Source organism: Ictidomys tridecemlineatus, chromosome 11 (genome assembly GCF_052094955.1).
Source record: "Ictidomys tridecemlineatus isolate mIctTri1 chromosome 11, mIctTri1.hap1, whole genome shotgun sequence".
Classification (NCBI taxonomy): Eukaryota; Metazoa; Chordata; class Mammalia; order Rodentia; family Sciuridae; genus Ictidomys; species Ictidomys tridecemlineatus.
In genome coordinates, this window is record NC_135487.1 from 29860813 (window position 1) to 29875132 (window position 14320).

The 14320-nt window shown below is 53.7% G+C and overlaps 1 protein-coding gene across 6 annotated transcripts in view; it reads right to left on the reverse strand.

The window, feature by feature from the left end:
- Window positions 1-806: 806 nt before the first annotated feature.
- Window positions 807-14320, reverse strand: part of Hivep3 (HIVEP zinc finger 3) — a 457837-nt gene continuing 444323 nt past the window's right edge. For all 6 annotated transcript variants that reach the window (XM_078026057.1, XM_040288469.2, XM_040288471.2 and 3 more), the window contains 3 exons: window positions 11476-11562; window positions 6436-7367; window positions 807-5335 (listed from right to left, as the gene is read on the reverse strand). In XM_078026057.1, coding sequence (XP_077882183.1) covers window positions 4538-5335; window positions 6436-7367; window positions 11476-11562 — 1817 coding nt within the window. In that variant the 3' untranslated portion in view covers window positions 807-4537. The remainder of the gene's footprint in view (window positions 5336-6435; window positions 7368-11475; window positions 11563-14320) is intronic.

Consider the following 14320-nt stretch of genomic DNA (forward strand, 5'->3'; position numbering starts at 1 on the left):
CCTGTGTTCAAGGTTCTATTAACCTCCCTCTATGTACCATCTCAAGCACCCTTACATGCACAGAGCAATAACCTCCACTTTACAGATAAGGAAATAAGCACAGAGAGGTTAGTTGGCTTGCCCAAGAACACATAGGCAGGAAGTGGCTGTGCCAGGTTTGGATTTCAAGTATCCTCCTCTAGTCAGTTGAATGGCAATCCCTCCGCCTTTGCCTAAAACTGTCATATCTTACTCCCCAGAATCTGTGAGTGTGCCCTTGTTTGGAACAAGGGTATCTGCAGAATAATTGAGCATCTTGAGATGCGATCATCAATGACTAGTGTGCCTAGAGGAGAGAGAAGACACACAGAAATGTGAAGACGAGACAGTCACTGGAGTGGTGACCACAAAACCGGGAAGACCCGGAACAGTGGCAGTCACCAGAAGCCAGAAGAGTGGCAGGGAACAGAGTCTCCTCAGAGCTGTAGAAGGAGCCAACCCTGCAGAAAACTTGATTTCAAATCACTGGCTTCCAGGACTGAGGGAAAGAACACGTTTCTGTTATTCAAAGCAGCTGGTTGATGGTAATTTGTCATGGCAGGCCTAGGAGATGGACACAGGCCCTGGTCACAGAGTGATACATCTGGTGCTTTGTTGCCAGGCCTGAAGCGAGAGCCCTAAGACAGTATGGGCTGGGTGACTGTGGCCTAGTCACCCCGCTCTGGATCAGAACGGTCCATAGAAAATGAGTACTCGGTACACTGACTGTCCCCTCAATTCTGACATTCTGCCACTCTTGAAAAGACCACAAGGCAGGCAAACAGGGCTATGTTGGGATTTTCAAATTTATTCCAACGTGCTATTCTTTTTCTTTTTTTAAAAAATATCCTCCGGCTGAACACTCAGCTGGAGCTGTAATAAAGGCAATTATTATACTTGTAAAAACTTCTCATTCACAGTACAGATGTAATTTACAACAAAGGTCACACACATCAATACTGAGCATTTTTTTCCTTTTGTACGTCAGACTCTGTGCTTTAGACCTGCATGGATTTTTTGTTGAGTTTTTTTTTTTCTTTTGCACTGATATATACCATACTGACATTGCAAGATGCAAATGTAGAAACCGGAGTTTAAATAAAATTACAGGCAAAACTACCCCATCCCAGTGCAGTGGCTGTACATATCTACAGTACAATTTTTGGAATGTATTGCCATTTAAGAACATAGAAACTTTCTACAGACAATTTCACGTACAGAATACATACACCTTTTAGAAAAAAAAAAGGCAAATATTTATCTTACAGAGAGTGTGTATCTTACATCTGCCTACACGTTTTCTTTTTTCTGTTTCTTTTCATTTCTTTTAACACTAGATTTAGTAAAGTGATCATAAGTGCCGATGCGTTTTTTTTTTTTCCTAATGGGAAGCAGACTGGAATCACGACACGGAAGCAGAGTTTGCACAGATCTTCGGGAACTTTCTTCCCCCGGGCAGACTGGTCTCCGAGGATGACTGCTCGGCCAGGACTTTAGTTTTGAGAAAGACTTGTCTGGAGCAAGGTCTGGAGAGGAATTCAGCTCAGCTACATTGCTTATCCTTATTCCAAAGGACTGGGTGGGAAGGGAACAGGGCCTAGAGGAATCTGGAAGCGAATTCTTTCAGACTTTTTCTGACAGAGGGACTTAAGTCTGGGGGAGTGAGCAGTTTGCTACTGTCCGGCCCCTGGAGGGTCTCAGTGGCTGGGACCCCAGTGTAAGCTATGGACAAGGATAGGAGAGAGCAGGCCTGTCCTTGGAGAAGAAAGGGGTTGGTATCCAGAATGACTGATATTGCCAAGGTGTGAAGGGCATCCTGGAGGGCAGGTCTAGGTGGGGGGGAAGTGGATTGGGATCCCCAGCAGAAGATAAGGTTTGTTTGGAAACCACAGCAAGTTGGTTCTTCCCCCACGGCCAACATCCAAGGACAGGAGCTAGTCTGTCCCGAGAAATGGCATTTCAACAGAGCTAGCTCGGGTGCGTGCACCACGTCAGTGCCGCTGGCCCCACTGATCCCCCAGGGCAGGGGCAGTAGATCATAGGCAGGTTGGAAACTGTGTGGCTGGCAGGGGGCCGAGGCCCAGAATGGGGTGTGACTGGAGAGAGGTTTTTCCCAAAGCGGGAGGTTGTGCATCTGGGTTGGGGGCCCAGGGCCCAGGAGAGTGGGCGCAGGGTCTGGCAGAGAGGGTTAGCACTGTGCTTTGTGGTGGTATCAATTCGGTTCCTCTGGGCCCCTGTGGGGCAGCAGCTCTGAGGCCAGATTCTATGAAGGTATTCTGTCCCTTATATTTCCAGTGACCCCTGGCCCATTACTTCTTCAGGAAACTGCAGGGACTCTCCCCTGATGGCCACACTGTCCATTACTAGGCTGCCCAGGAAGGGGACCTTGGTGGATGGATTGTTTGAGTACAGGGGAGACAGTGCCTGGGAGAGCTTGGGGTGTATAGTAGGGTGGAGGGGGGTGGCTATCCCTAAGGTCAGGAGCCAAGCCAGCAGTCAGGGACAGGAAGATCTTGCCCTGTATCCAGCTTCTGAGGCTCAGCTCTTGAAGCCTAGGGGTTCAGGATGAGTGAGAGGACCCCAGGACAGAGGCCAGGGCTCTGTGACCAGGGCCCAGGCTCTTACTCACTTGCTACAGATCCAAAGAGTGCCAACGTGGTCCAGGTGGGCTTGCTGGTTTCTCCTAAGGTGAGCAGGAGCCCTAGCCTGAGTCAAGCAGCCAGGCACTACCCCAACTCCCCAGCGCTTGCTGGAGACTATAGGAGGCCCCCAGGGAGGCCCTGCTCTTTTTGTCTTAGCTTGGAGCAAGACAAAGAGAATGAGCAGCTGCTCTGGTGGAGGCTGGGCCTGTGGCTGGTTTGTCCACCCAGCAGGGGCCTGCAGGGAAAGGCCTGAGCTGGAGAGAGGGGAAGGATGGCCAAGCATGAGATTGAGGCCTGGCCGGAGATCTGGGAACTGGCCAGAGAGGTCCCTGTTCTGTGCAAGGTGGCACCAGCACCTAGCCTGGGTGGGACACACCATGGCTCCCCCTTTGTAAAATATTAGTTGTTTCTGGAAAGATAGGGGGAAACTCCTCCTCTCCCAGGTGGAAATGGGAACCTTTAGCAGCAGTGCACAGGAGCACTCACTTTTACAATTAATCATATGGGCTAAACATGCTGGAGGTCAAGTTCCATATTTTAACTTGGGATTTAAATTTCTGGTCAAATTATTTTTCTTGAAAAGCAGGGTTTTTTTGTTTGTTTTTGTCCCAGGAAATAGAGAAAAATTCAAAGGATGTGGTACAATTCACAACTCTTCTTCTAGGTTGAGAGAAGAGAAGAGGAGGAGGTGGGGGGATATCCCAAACACCATCTTCTTTTTCTATATTTATAGGTTGTTTTTTTCGGGGGGGGGGGCGTCTTAAAAGAGATTTAAGCCAAAACATAGGCCCAGACAGTTCCTACCAGTCACCATTTGGGGTATTTCCTTAGGTAGTAGAGGCCTAGCCATGTGTGGAGGGGACAGAGAAACCAGTCCTGCTCCAAAGGGACCCGGAGCCCTGTGAATTCACAGCGACGAGCACTGGAAAAGCCCAGCCATGAAGGTCGTGAGGCCCCTGTGCTGCAGGGACTGAGGTGAAGCAGAATCCAAACCCCAAGCTGAGGATAGTCCCTAGGCTTGGCTTCGGCCCTTCAGCCTTGCGGGCAGCCTAGGGCCAGGGCCAGGAGAGCAAGGCAGGGGGCAGGATGGTGGGTATTGAAGGGAGGGGCTGTCACATGGCTTGCTCACCTGGGAAATGCCAGGATAAGCCCACAACTCAGATGAGCCGGGGATCTGGGATCCCTGGGGGAACCAACCAGTTTTTACCTTCTACCTGCTATTTTGGGTTGAAATTCTAGCAAAAGCAACTGCACCCCCGCTTTTTTTCTTATAGAGAATAAAAGGAAAAAGAAGATGATCTCTTGGGGTTCTGCCTGCATTTGTGTTCCTCTGTCTGGGGCTGCTGGCCCTTCTCTGGCAGAAAAGAGTGGCCGCTGGCCGGGGCAGGGAAGGGGGAACTAAAGCAGCGATGAACAGGGACCCTAAACTTCTGTACACGGACTGCTTGCGTCTCCACTTAATTGTGTTCTGTGCCCTCAGTGCATCCCCTTTCCCTAGGCCAGCAGCTGCCTCTCGCTGTCCTTGGAGGCAGTGGCTGTGACTGCAGGGGTGCTGTAGAGCACCCCTCCTGCAGCCTTTCCTAGAAAGCTCAAACTATCCACAGCCTCAAGCTCCTTGTGGGTTTGTCTGGTTTTTATGTATGTGTGTGTGTGTGTGTGATTTGTTTCTTTTCAAGCAACAAAAGGTATAGAAAAAGGCACAGGTAACTGCAATACGTGGGAAGATATAACAGATGGGAGCTGAGCAGAAACTGTGTGGACAGATGGACAGATGGGACAGGGGGCCCATGGGAGCAAGATGACTCCAGGACGTTGGCTGCAAACATCTGTTGCGGAACACCGGAAGCCAGATGCTGACGCGGTCGGACGGAGAGAGGCTAAGTGCTTGGGGGGGCCCTGTCCTTGGGCTGGGGTGGCGATGCCCTGGGCTCCCCACTACCTGAGGGCTTGGGGGAGCCCTGGCTGGTCCTGGGTTCCCCAGAGAGGTTCCTCCTCCGGGCTGGGAAGCGAGCAGAGACCTCGGCCAGGCAGCCCTCGGAGCTGCTGCGGTCCAGTGGTGGAGCGACGGAGGCCTCAGGGGTGGCCAGCGTGCATGGTGACTCCAAGTGGAGGCTCCAGGACTGTGCCACCTGTTGGCCCTGGGGTGGCCGTGGGGTACAGGGGCTGAGTGTGGCCACAGGTTCCACAGGCACCGTGGCCCCATAGGGTTCCCAGTCAGGAGGTCTGCCTGGGCCTCTGCCTGTCCTCTCCCCCTCCTTGGGGTAGTCTCTGTCCTCCAGCTCCGAGGAGAGTGTGAACTTGGAGACCTTAGCCACGGGGGACACAGAGGCTGATGAGGTTCCAGTGGGACTCCAGCGGCCTCGCTCCTGGGCCTCTCGGGCCCCTGTCAGGTCGCTGCCACCCCCTGAGAAGCCACTGACCCAGGCTGTGGAAGGCCCTGGCAGCAGGGTGGGGTGGGCCCCAGGCCGGGCTTGTACCATCTGGATCCCACCGATGGGAATCAAGGGGCACGGGGCACGGGGAAGGTGCTGGGAGTGCAGAGGCAGGTGGCTGAAGATGTTCTCCTCTGTCCGGGCTGGGATGTGGCCGTGGAAGTCATGGGGGGCGGAGAAGGGTCGGGAGGAAAGAGGATGAGCAGGGCCAGGCGAGCAGGTTGGACTTCGGGACTCGGCCTTCTGCAGGGGTCAGAAAACAAGACAGGGGAAGGCAAGGGTTACATGCTGGGCCCATGGAGGACAGCGGCCTAGAGGCACGGAGAGCAGTGGGCCCCAGACCACCGTGAAACCAGCTGAGCTGGGGCCAGAACCAGGCTGCTGGCTGTACTCACGATGCTGCCCAGCGGGCTGTCTCCAGCTCTACAGTGACCACGGGCACACTCTGCCCCATTGTCTTCATACCCCCCCGGCCAGCACATCTGGAGGAAGGGTGCTCCGATGAAGGGGACCCTGTGGTCACTCTGGCCTGGCCCTCTACCTTGGTTCTGCTGCCCTCCTATTCCTAAAATGGTCTTCATTCAACTTCACCTTGGCCCTTGGGTTCCCACCCAAGGCTCTTGACCTTCCACCATGAGGAATTGTAACGTGACCTCCAAATTCAAAATCAAGGTAAGATTTCTCCAGGAGTGACAATATCAGGTCATGACAACACTGTGACAGAAAAGGTGTTGGTAGGTGAAGTTGACAGAGATGGCACTGTCCGTGGTGGGGTCCTGTGGTGACAGGGATGCTGGTGGTACAGAGATGGCATGACAATAGGGTAGGGACTGTGTGGATGATGGGACAACATCGATCAGGCGGACAGGTGCATCAGTGGGGTGATGAGGTGCCAGGATGACGGGCGGTGTTGGCCCATGGCAGCTGTGCTCATGGTCTGACAGGAGCAATACTGGCTGTGGGGAGCTGTGACAATGACATTGGAGATGGGGATGATTTGGGTTAAGCTCTGCCATCTGCCCAACAAGCAGGCTGGGTTGGGTCCGGTGGGGAATTACACGAGTATTTCCACCCATATCCAAGGCCACGGCTCTCACTAGGGGTAGGACTCTGACCCAGGAACTCCGGAACCCACACTTGCTGCTGCTGAAGTTGCAAGAAAGTTTCATAACCCAGATGGCTGAAGGTGCCCAGCCTGGTGCCTGGTCTAGTAGCGCCCAGGAAATTTTTGCTAAATTATCAGCAACGACTCAGCAGGCAGAGTCGTTCAGCTCCAGGTGTGATTCTCAGAAAGTGTGAACTTGTCACCCTCCCACCCCCGGGAGTGACAGGCAGGAACTCACCCACATGGAGGTGCAGGTCTCCGGGCTTCTGCCAAGAAGTCTGTGAGGTAGAGGTGTGGGCGGGAAGAGAACCCGCGGAGCTGGCCCCAAGCCTGGACCATGCTCACCCGCTGCGGGGCTGCCTGGCCCAGCCAGGGCCCACTTCCATGGCAGCGCTGACCGTGGTGGTGACTCAGCCTGACCCAGAGACCATCTCCTGGTGGGTGAGCGTCTGGAGAGGCCTGGATCTGTGGTTCCCTCAAGTTCTGGGGATAGATGTGTTCGAGGGGCCAGTTCTCTTCCCAGGGGGTGGGGAGTGAGAGAAGACAGCGCAAGTCTTGGAGACCCACAAGGAGGAGGGGCCGTGTCCCTTCCTGGACCCATCTGGGGGCCAAGCATGCTTGCAACTGAGGCCTGCGGTTCTGGGGCCGGTGAACACTGCTGGGGAGATGAGTCGTTTTTGGTGAGTGAGTGTTTGCGGGCGAGTGGTGGACGGCTGCCTGCTTCTTTGCTTGGGGACCATGGCCTTCTGGGGGACATGGCCTTAGAGCTCAGGGCTGAGCTTGTGTCCTTCTCCACAGGGCCCGACAGGGCCAGTCCCAGCTGGGGAAGACCCAGGATGCTCTGGCTGGACGTGGAGCAACTGCTGGCTGACAAGCGCTCAGCATCAGAGGCTGAGCCGCCTCGTGTGGCCTCCTTGTCAGAGGTGGCATCTGGGGGCCGAGGACCCTGGACAGGTGAGGAGTCTGCCCGCGGCACGGCTGTCAGACCGGGTGGAGGCGCCTCCGAGGATGGCCGGGACAGCTCGTCCTGGCTCTCCTCCTCGTCCTCATCCTCGTCGTCATCCAGGTCTGAGTCCGAGTCGGAGTCCTCCAGGTCTGAAAACTGATGTTCCTCCACAGCCTCGGAGCCCTCTCGCCCTTCCGAGTCCTGGAACAGGTCATCACTGGTTCCTGAGGGGAGAGTGCAGGAGACCTGAGGTCAGCCCTGGCTGTTCCTTCTAAAGCCCGGTTTCTTGATCTGCCACCCAGGCAGTATTGCTACGGTAATGGCACAAGACCTCTGGGTGGACCAAGTAACGTAACAGATAGGCGAATGCTTTGTAAATCATCCTGAACAGCAATGACTTCATCTCCACCACATGCAAGTTCAGATCTAAGAGCTTTAAGTGTATTAATCCATGTAGTCCTCAAAGAATGCTGGGACTATCCTAATCTTCAGATTATAGATGCGGAAACTGAGGTAAGAGAGATTCAGTAAGTTACCCAATAAGGTCACAGTAGGTCTGGGGCTGAACCGCAGCAGGTGAGACAGTCTCCTTTTCCATTAATAATCAGGACGGGTTTCACCATGAGCAAGTTATGTTACCTTGCTATTTCTCAGTCTCCCCTTTGGTCAAACAAATATGACAGTCTCACCTCCCAGGGTTAGCTAAGAAGAGAAAATGCAGGCCTGGCACCTAGCCAGGGTTCCAAAATTATAGTCACTGTGGATTCATTAAAGATGAAATTTATTATTCCAAGCCAGCCTGCATGATTAGTCTAAACACATATCTGACACCATAATCGGGTGCTGCTGGCTGGCACAATTGGTAGGTAGTAGAATAAATACGGCCCCTGTGAGAAGCTTGGCTAAGCTAGCCTCAAGTCACAGAGCAGGGCCCACCCTGGCCATGCCCTTGTCCTGAGGAGCCACTACCTTTTAGAAGCCTATGATGTTCCTAGCCTGGGGAGAGTAGCTCTGAAATGCCAGCTTTCTGGTTTGGCTTCTTGAGGAGCAACTTGGACCAGGTGGGTCACCGTTAGGTCTAGTCTGAGATGTATCTGAAATGGGCAGCATTCTAGATGCTGGGGAGAGCTTTGCTGATGTCTGGCCCACCTGAAAGGCCCTGAGGTTTGGGTCCTGCTGGCCCATTGCTAGATAATGATGACCTCATGTTTCTGGCCAGAGTATGGGCTGGTGAACCATCGGCTGGCCCATCACTTGCATATACCACTACTACACCCACTATTGACTGGGACCACCAGACATAGCAGCTGACCCAGGCCCCTGATGCACCCAGGCTATGGATCTCCTCCAGGCCCAGCTTCCCCAGGGCTAGGATGCCCAATACTGCCTGCTTCCAAATAATCAACATGCAGTAGTAAAATGGACAAAAGAGGACGTTCGGTGGGCTGCAGGTCCAAAACGATGGGGTAGAGCTGGGGAGGGCCACAAGAGGAAGGGCAGGGTCTCCTGGCAGCAGGGAGCAAAAAGATGAGAAATCGGGAAGAAATGGGGACGGGGTGGGGGTTGGGAGGGAAAGGGGGATAGAGATGAGAGGGCAAAGTTTTGAAATTTGGCTCTAGGGCCAAACTTGAGTCCCCTTGCCAAAGACTTTGGCTGTAGACTACTGCAGCCCCAGAAGTTCACCCAGGTATGGTGAAACAGAGGCACAGAGAGGGTAGGGGTACAACCAAAATCATCCATCAAGCTCCTGGCTGAGTTAGAACTAAGGTTCACAGCCCTTGCATTATTACACTGACAGCTTAAAAATGGTTTTATGCTTTGAAAAGCATCCATGGCCTTGGTTTGGATCCTAACTTCACCATTCCCTTGCTGTGTGACTCTGGCTAACTTCCTTTTATCTTTCTGTTCAGTTTTCTCACCTGTAAAATGGGGAGAGGGATTAGTAATAATAGCCCCTCATAAAGGTGTTGTGAGAGTTCTGAGATCCAGCACACAGTTAGCACCCAATAATCCTTAGCTTCGACCAGCTAAGAGGCAGGTAGCTGAGCAGCATTATGAGCACTGATCAGTCATTGGGTGGTGCAGCTGGTGAGGGAGTCAGGGCCAGCATCTCCTGATATTCACCAGGGAGGCCCCTAAAGACCTTCTTCACTGATGGGGAAGTGGAGGCCCAGAGACTGAGGTGGCCTGTGTTGGTCATTCAGCACATGAATAATGGTAGCCAAGGGTGCCCAGCCTGGTGCACGCTTGGCCATGCCTTCCACATCCAGGTTCCTGCAGGACTCTAGGGGATATGCCCCTGTCTGGTTCGCCCCTTCCTGATACCTCTCATAGGGATGTCTGGCCCCTGGGATCAAGGGCAAAGCTCAACAAGTCCTACCCACTAGGAGCTCAGGGCCCTAGGACCACCAAAGGAGCGCACCTCTGCGCTGCTAAGTGCCATAGCTGGAATGCGCCACACGGTGGCGCTGGCGCCCAACCTCATCTCCTCCGGGGCGGGGCTACAATGCGGGCCACCAGAGGGCTTGGTCTTCCAGGCTACCTTCCCAGTTTGTCCAGCACACACCAACTCCTGATGCCCTGAATCTGCCTAGTCAGGAGGTGGCAACTCCATCTTTAAGCTGTACACCTTGGAGTCATCTTTGGGTTCTTTTTCCTTAGCCTCTTCTTCTCCCCTCTCTGATGTGACAGCAAGATCTGTGAGCTCTACCTCTGACTCCACCCAGAATCCACCACTTCTCACCTGCACTGAGCCTAAGGTGTGCTTGGCCTGGACCACTGCCTCCCCTGCGCCCCCTGCCGGCTATGCCCTGCACCCAGCCAGAGCCCAGGCGGTCAGAGGATGTCATCTCACATTGGATGACAGCCAAGCTCACCCTTTGACCTTCCTGGCATGAGGTCTCTGATCCACTGTCCTGGTGTCAGTGGGCTCTAGCCACACGGGTAAAGTGCTGTGGTCTTAGGGACTCAGCACCTGCTGCTTCCTCTGCCAGAGAGCTCTCCCCAGACCCCACAAAGCTATGTTCTAGGCTCTCAGTTGTTTTTTTTTGTTCTGCCTCTCTCCCCTGCTCGATTCCATATTTATTCAATGTCTGCCTCTCCCTCTAGAACATAGGCTTCCTGACACTGTACAATGGAGCTCAGAGCAGAGCTGTCCTTGTAGTTGCTTTTGGAAGGAATGTGTAGACTTCATTCTCACAGAGGTGGGTATGGTCATCCTTGTCCACCCCACTGGGAAAGTGAGGCTGGGAGGGAGGCAGGGACCACCAGGGAGGCTCTGGGTTGGGCTCAGGGTCCCCCAGCAATGGGGAAGTAGTGTGGAGCCAGTGCATCTCTGTGATCTTTGGTGACTGCCTTTACCTGTCTGAACTTTACTTTCTTGAGATGCGGAAACACAAGTTCCTACCACCTGTTCTGAGGACCTAATTGAACAATATCTGTAAATGGCCTGATGTCCACTCTTGACAAGCATGGGAGCCCCATAATTTGGTGTTGGGAAGTACAGCCCCAATTTCATTCTGTTCTGTTCTATAAGAGAAAGGGAAACGTGATTTAACTCTTTTGTGAGACTGCAAATACATCTCCAAATCTGAAAAATGAAAACTGAACAAAATACACACACACACACACACACACACACACACACACGTTATCCTATGTTATATTCTAAGTACCTGATCCTGATTTCAAGAAATCTGTGGTCAAAGGTTTTTCTGCTGGAGGGACTACCTGTCCATCTGCCAAAGCTCTTCTGGCTTCCTGCCTGGGTGCTGAGACGGGGCAGTGCTCACCAGACCCACAGCCTCGATCAGCTCCCCCCTCTCCCCTGTGTGCTGGGAGACTGGCTCTAACATGACTCTTGGTGCTGGAGGACTTGGCTGGGTTGTGGTTGTGGGATGGGGATTGGTAGGTGACAGGGGCTGTTGCATCTGGCTTTGGCTCTCTCAAAACCCTCAGGCCCATGTCAGAGTGTGGTTGTGGAGCTTCTAGAGTAAGGACCCACAGAGTCATTGTGAAGTCTGCCGGGTATTTCAGGCACGTGTTTAGAACGTGCCTGGCACATAGCTGGTGTTCGTTGCCAAGGGTGATGAGACATGTGCTCATACTCAGTGCACATCCACAGAGCTCCGCGGGGCGGCAGTGCTCAACACCACTGCAGACGGGAGTGGGGGTGATCCCCTGTGAATGCCACCTCTGTGCCCCAACAGTTGAGGAAGCCAGAAGGGAAAGGCATGGGAGGGAGGGGGAAAAGCAGGGGGAGAGGCATCAGTGGAGAGGAGGGCAGATGGAAGGGACAGGGAGAGGGACAGGTGGAGGGTGCCCATTCCTTACCCTCTTCGGCTTCCAGCTCCTCTAGCACCCCTGTCTCTTGGCACTTTTTGCTGTGGGCTTTCGACTTCATGTGCTTAGTCAGATTCCCTGGAAAGGAACGAGGACAGACTCAGGTTCAGCTGCAGGACAGGGCTGGGGAGGGCCAGAGGCAGCTGTGGCTTCTCACACTAGAGGCCTTGCCAGCTGCAGAGGCTGGGCAGAGGCCAGGCACCCCTCGGCCCCAATGTTCAGGCCAAGGCGTGCAGCCAGAGCTGATGGTTGTGGTAGAACACAGGAGCCAGGATGGGGAGGGCATGGGGCTGTGAAGGGACAGACAGAGGGTCCAATGAGAAAGAGAGATGCTGGTTAAAAAACAAAACCAAAAAAAAAAAAAAAGAAAGAAAGAAAGAAAGAAAGAAAGAAAGAAAGAAAGAAAGAAATTATTAAAAGATCACTCATACAATTGTTTTTTTCCTAATTCTGATTTCAGTCTGGGCCCAGGAGCTGGCAGCTTGCCTCAGACAGGATGACTGGCCACCTCAAGTGGTGAAGTAACATAGGGACTCCCACTGACCATCATGAAGGGTGGGGATTGAACATGGCCTTCTGGCCAAGGACTCTTCCAGGCAGCCCATAGGGCAGAACCTTAGGGTCTGTGAAGAGGATCCAGGGCAAAGTTACTCTTAGGGTTGGAGAGAGGACAGAAAGTAAGAGTAGGGACATCACTGGCCATGAACCTGGGAGCCACAGGGCTGGGGCCCAAGCCTGGCTTCCCTAGTGGAGTGTCTTTCCTGGGCCTGTTTCCCCAGGCCAAGGTGCAGTGCAGACACAGGATGCAGGTGGTTCAGGGAAGGCCAAGGCTCTTTCCTGCCCCATGCCTACAAAACTCTTGGGGAGGCCAATTGTGCCCAAAGTTGTAAGACCAGCCCTGCAGGCTATGGAGCAGGGGCCGTAGCTCTGTGAGATCGAGAAATGGGAACAGCAGCTTCATTCCTTTCTCCTCTGCATGTGCACTGCATTTCATGAACTACAGAGTTCTGTGGACAGCCATGTCCTGGGAGGAGAGGTCAAGCGCCCCTAGCATGCCCCAAGAGAACAGGCCAGATGCCTTGGATGTTCCTTTGGCCCATCCCATACTGTGCTCTGAGGACTGCTGTATTTCTGTATGCTCTACCACATAATAAACCATAAGTTCCCCTAGTCAGGTGCTTTGTCTCATGAATTGTATTAATGTGTAAGTTTGAATGAATGGACGAGGAGAGGAGAATGGAAAGAGTTAGACATGCTGGAATGGAGGTAGAGAGAGATTGGTGGAGGGATGGATGGCTCGGTGGCTAGAGGAACTAAGGAAAGCAGAATGGGAAGAGAGCAGAGGGAAGGGACAGAATGAGCAGACAGGCAGATGAACAGATGGCAGATGAGTGGATGAGGGAAATGAACGGGTGGATGGATGGAAAGGGAAGTGGAGAGCTGGTGGAGGGAGAGCAGCCAGCTGGCTGCACACATGTGCGGAAGTGGGAGGTCAGACTGCAGGAGAGGAAGGGAAGCTACACGAAAGGAGAGATGGACGGAAGAGTGCGAGGAACAGATAGGGAAAGTGGATGGTGGAGAAATGAGCTGGAGAGGAGACGGACGGGTGGGTAAAGAGGGGGACTGCCCATGGATGATCAAAGGGTGCTTCTGAATCAGCCTGAGAACTTTGGGGTTCTGCTGAAGAGATGGGGGAGGAGAGCTTAAGCTGGGATTCCCTGAGGTGTGGGGAGCCAAGGGCAGCAGGACAGGTGGAGAGGTGTCCTCCTCTCCCGCCACTGGACAGAAGCCCGGCTGTTCTACTCCTGACCATAGGGGGAGCAGAACCATATCTTCCCAAGACATCTTGTGACCAAAGGGTTCCCAAAGGTCTCTATCAGCCTCGTGAATGCCACTTTCGCTGTCATGCCTGAAGATTGTCAAGAGGTAGGAAGAGGCTCCTGGGGTCTTCCGTGGACCAGAGACACCAACCCCTCAAGCCCTGGAAGCAGCCTCCTTGCATTGATGACCCCAGGCCACCGAGGACATGAACACTGCTCCTTCTGGCCATCATGCCATTTCTCACAAACATTTTTCCTGAGATGGTTTAGGTTTCTTGCCAGTCACATTAGATACTGAGCACACTGTGGGTGTACAGTGTCCCCTAGGGAAATGCCATCACTAGTGTCGGGGAGGGACCTCACAGACCATATAATCCCACCCCCATCAGGCTGAGGCCTGTCCCTGCTGCTCACCTAACTCTGGGCCCAGGTGCTGATGACTCCATTAGCTAAGATCACTGGCTGTCCTGGGTGGTGGCATGACTCCCCTTAACCACCATGGTTGACCAAGTGGCCCCAAGTCACGGTGCTAGCTAGTTGAGAGCACTGACTGGGCCCAGGTCTCGGGGCGCTGGGGGCCTTGCTGGCTCCAGGCAGGGGAAGCAACGGTCTAAGATGATTCTGAGCATGAGGCCCTGGGGTGGCCCAGGCTCTGCCGCTGCTGGCTGTGTGACCCTGAGCAAGTTCTGAACCTTGCTGAGTCTGTTTCTGCAGCTGTAAAGTAATACCTACCTCGTGGGGATGCTGAGAGGATTTGAAGACACAACCTGTGGCTGGCCCAGAGCAGACCCACCCCACTCTGTGACAGTCACTCTCTATGGAGCACCCAGGGACTCTGCCACACATGGTGCTGGGCCAGGAAGAGAGAGGTGCTCAGGTGATTCTCATGAAGAAATGGCTTCACCTTTCGGTCTGGGCCTCAGGGGTGCTCAGGAGAAGGCCCCACAAAGCTCCCAGTTGGCAGGTCTGCCTCTTCTCTGCCACCACCCTTGGAAGCTGCAGGGAGGCTGAGGTGA